At 39.6% G+C, this 3090-nt stretch overlaps 2 protein-coding genes across 2 annotated transcripts in view; both read right to left on the bottom strand.

Moving 5' to 3' along the window:
- LOC103375289 (protocadherin alpha-6-like) overlaps positions 1-1370 on the bottom strand; it is a 2289-nt gene extending 919 nt beyond the window's left edge. Inside the window, exon 1 of the mRNA XM_008305519.1 lies at positions 20-1370. Within this exon, the coding sequence (XP_008303741.1) occupies positions 20-1370 (1351 nt within the window). The remainder of the gene's footprint in view (positions 1-19) is intronic.
- Positions 1371-1735: 365 nt separating this feature from the next.
- LOC103375288 (protocadherin alpha-8-like) overlaps positions 1736-3090 on the bottom strand; it is a 10408-nt gene continuing 9053 nt past the window's right edge. The window contains exon 3 of the mRNA XM_008305518.1: positions 1736-1843. Within this exon, the coding sequence (XP_008303740.1) occupies positions 1736-1843 (108 nt within the window). The remainder of the gene's footprint in view (positions 1844-3090) is intronic.

Below are 3090 nucleotides of genomic sequence, written 5' to 3'. Positions count from 1 at the left end.
TTTTGTGAGAATTGTGGACTGTTGTCATTCACATCTGATATCTGAATACTGAGTGTTTTAAAAGTAGATAAAGGAGGCTCACCACAGTCTGTGGCTTTTATTGTTATTTCATATTGTGACACCTGTTCTCGATCCAGAAGTCCCTTGGTTACAACTGAATACGTGTTTTCTTTATATGATGGCTTCAGTTCAAAAGGTACTTCATTAGTTATGGTTGATATTATTTTTCCATTGACACCAGAGTCTTTGTCTTTCACACTGAGTAGTGAAATAACTGTTCCAGGTTTTGAGTCCTCAGACACTGTATTTGATAGTGATGTCATTTGTATTTCTGGTGCATTGTCATTGACATCTATAACTTTTATAATGACTCTACACTCACCCGTTAACGGAGGCGTTCCTTTATCAGATGCCTCAACGTCCAATTCATATAAGTCACTTTCTTCAAAGTCCACCACTCCTTTTACTATAATTTCTCCTGTTAATTTGTTCAGTTCAAAAGTATCATAGACTTTTCGCCTCAGAGTTTTCCCAAGACTGTATTGAACTTCTCCATTAGTATCTTCATCTAGATCAGTCGCGTTCATTCTGAACACTGAAGTACCGACAGGAATGTTTTCTTTTATTGAGATCTGGTAAATCTCCTCACTGAATATTGGACGATTATCATTGCTATCAAGTACAATAATAGATACATTCAGCGTTCCTGATCTCGGAGGTTTACCTCCATCAACTGCTGTAACCAGCAGCGTGTGTTTGTTCTTTTGTTCTCTGTCTAACGCTTTCTTCAGCACTAAAAATGGTATCTTTCCCGCGTCACTCTGACGGATATTTACTTCAAAATGTTCATTTGACGTTAAAGTATATGTACGTATAGAGTTAATTCCTGCATCGGGATCGTGAGCAGTGTGCAGCTGAAATCGCTTTCCTGGCAATGTTTGTTCAGCTATTTCAAACGTCTGCTCTCTTTCAGGAAAATTGGGAGAGTGATCATTGACATCAGTAATTTCTACCACTACATAATGTATTTCCAAAGGGTTTTCTACAAGGATCTTCAGTTCCACCAGACAAGCGCCGCTTCCCTCACAGAGCTCCTCTCTGTCAATTTGACTACTGACGTACAAAGCCCCGTTATTCTGGTTTACACCAAAAATCGCGTTCTTACTTTCCGACACAACACGGAACCGTCGATCTGTCAAGGAAGCGATGTCCAGGCCGAGATCCTTAGCAATATTTCCAACAACAGTTCCCTCTTGTACCTCCTCTGGAACAGAGTATCGTATCTGAGCCAAAGCCTCTCTTCCCACAAAAATCAGCAGACCGAGGGCAAACCAGGAGTAGTCCCTTCTCCGATTTGTGTTTGTCCCCATCGTTGTTCAACAGCACATATAATCACAGGAGCCCCTTTATGCCACTAACGATTATTTCAATCCATTGAGGTTCGTATATCTCCAGAACGATCGAGGTGATTTTGTCGGCTGGTGCATTTGATTCAATGCTTTGCTCTGCTGAGATGACAAACAAAGGGTTCGTGAGGGGAGGGACGAAAANACCACTACATAATGTATTTCCAAAGGGTTTTCTACAAGGATCTTCAGTTCCACCAGACAAGCACCGCTTCCCTCACAGAGCTCCTCTCTGTCGATTTGACTACTGACGTACAAAGCCCCGTTATTCTGGTTTACACCAAAAATCGCGTTCTTACTTTCAGACACAACACGGAACCGTCGATCCGTCAAGGAAGCGATGTCCAGGCCGAGATCCTTAGCAACATTTCCAACAACAGTTCCCTCTTGTACCTCCTCTGGAACAGAGTATCGTATCTGAGCCAAAGCCTCTCTTCCTACAAAAATCAGCAGACCGAGGGCAAACCAGGAGTAGTCCCTTCTCCGATTTGTGTTTGTCCCCATCGTTATTCAACAGCTCATATAATCACAGGAGCCCCTTTATGCCACTAACGATTATTTCAATCCATTGAGGTTCGTATATCTCCAGAACGATCGAGGTGATTTTGTCGGCTGGTGCATTTGATTCAATGCTTTGCTCTGCTGAGATGACAAACAAAGGGTTCGTGAGGGGAGGGACGAAAACTGTTAGGTTTTCTGATTTAATAGTGACACCCAGAGGTTAGGACTGAGAGTAAATCATATTTTCTCTCTTTTTTTTTAACTCTTCTTTTCGTTTTTATTCATTTTGTGGAACTTCTCTTTCGGCTTTTTCGATAGAAATAACATGAAACGGGTACTGAATCACAAGAATTTGAGCATTTGAACAATGTTGTTTCTGTTTCTCTCACGTACAATCACATAAAAATTATACTTCTTCATTGATCTAACGTTCCATGACAACTATTTTTGACCATAAAAAGACTGTATTCATCGTTGTCTTTATTTATTTTTCGTTTGTTTGTTTGTTTGTTAAAAAAACAAAGAAGAATACGCTGCTTGTGTCTTTCAGAACCATGGACAGCAACCCAATGTCGTCACAAAGCACTTTCCTGTTCATCACCACTAATGCAGCAAAATATTGTAGCAGCTAAGCCCATGCAAAAGCTCAAACAACGAACAACATAAACATTGCAGCGTCCTCAAACTCTGTCAGTTTTATGTAAGAAACATTTCGAGATCCAACAGACAACAACAGGCTGCTCACATCGTTCTAAATGAAGAAAAAAATTACTCTTTTGTTGGGAAAAAGCAATGTTTCGATTTCAGCACCAACAACAGCATTGAAAATGAGAGCCAGAGCTTGTGCTCTTTACAAAGTTTGATCTCTTTTATATATTTCAGATGTATCAGTATACATCATGACTATGACCATTATGAGCGAAAAATGACAGATCAAGACAAAACAAACTTGTCTTTTCCCACATCTCTTACTATGTAAGCAAGCACTTTGTATAATAAATTAAACAATATAAATAAAAGACTTTCTAAAAATCAATTTAAACAAGCCTATAGGAATATAGTGGAAAGCTACATACTCTGCAAGAAGTTTGAGAGGAACAAAGACAACGCAGCTTTCAGCAAAAATGCAAAGGAAAATGTGCTTTCATATTGCAAAGTTTTGTTCTTAAGGTCTTACCTCTTC

This window comes from Stegastes partitus, unplaced genomic scaffold (genome assembly GCF_000690725.1).
Source record: "Stegastes partitus isolate 25-593 unplaced genomic scaffold, Stegastes_partitus-1.0.2 Scaffold2535, whole genome shotgun sequence".
In the NCBI taxonomy this organism is placed as follows: Eukaryota; Metazoa; Chordata; class Actinopteri; family Pomacentridae; genus Stegastes; species Stegastes partitus.
The sequence above is the reverse complement of the archived record's forward strand: the minus strand, read 5'-3'. Positions and strand labels throughout refer to the sequence as shown.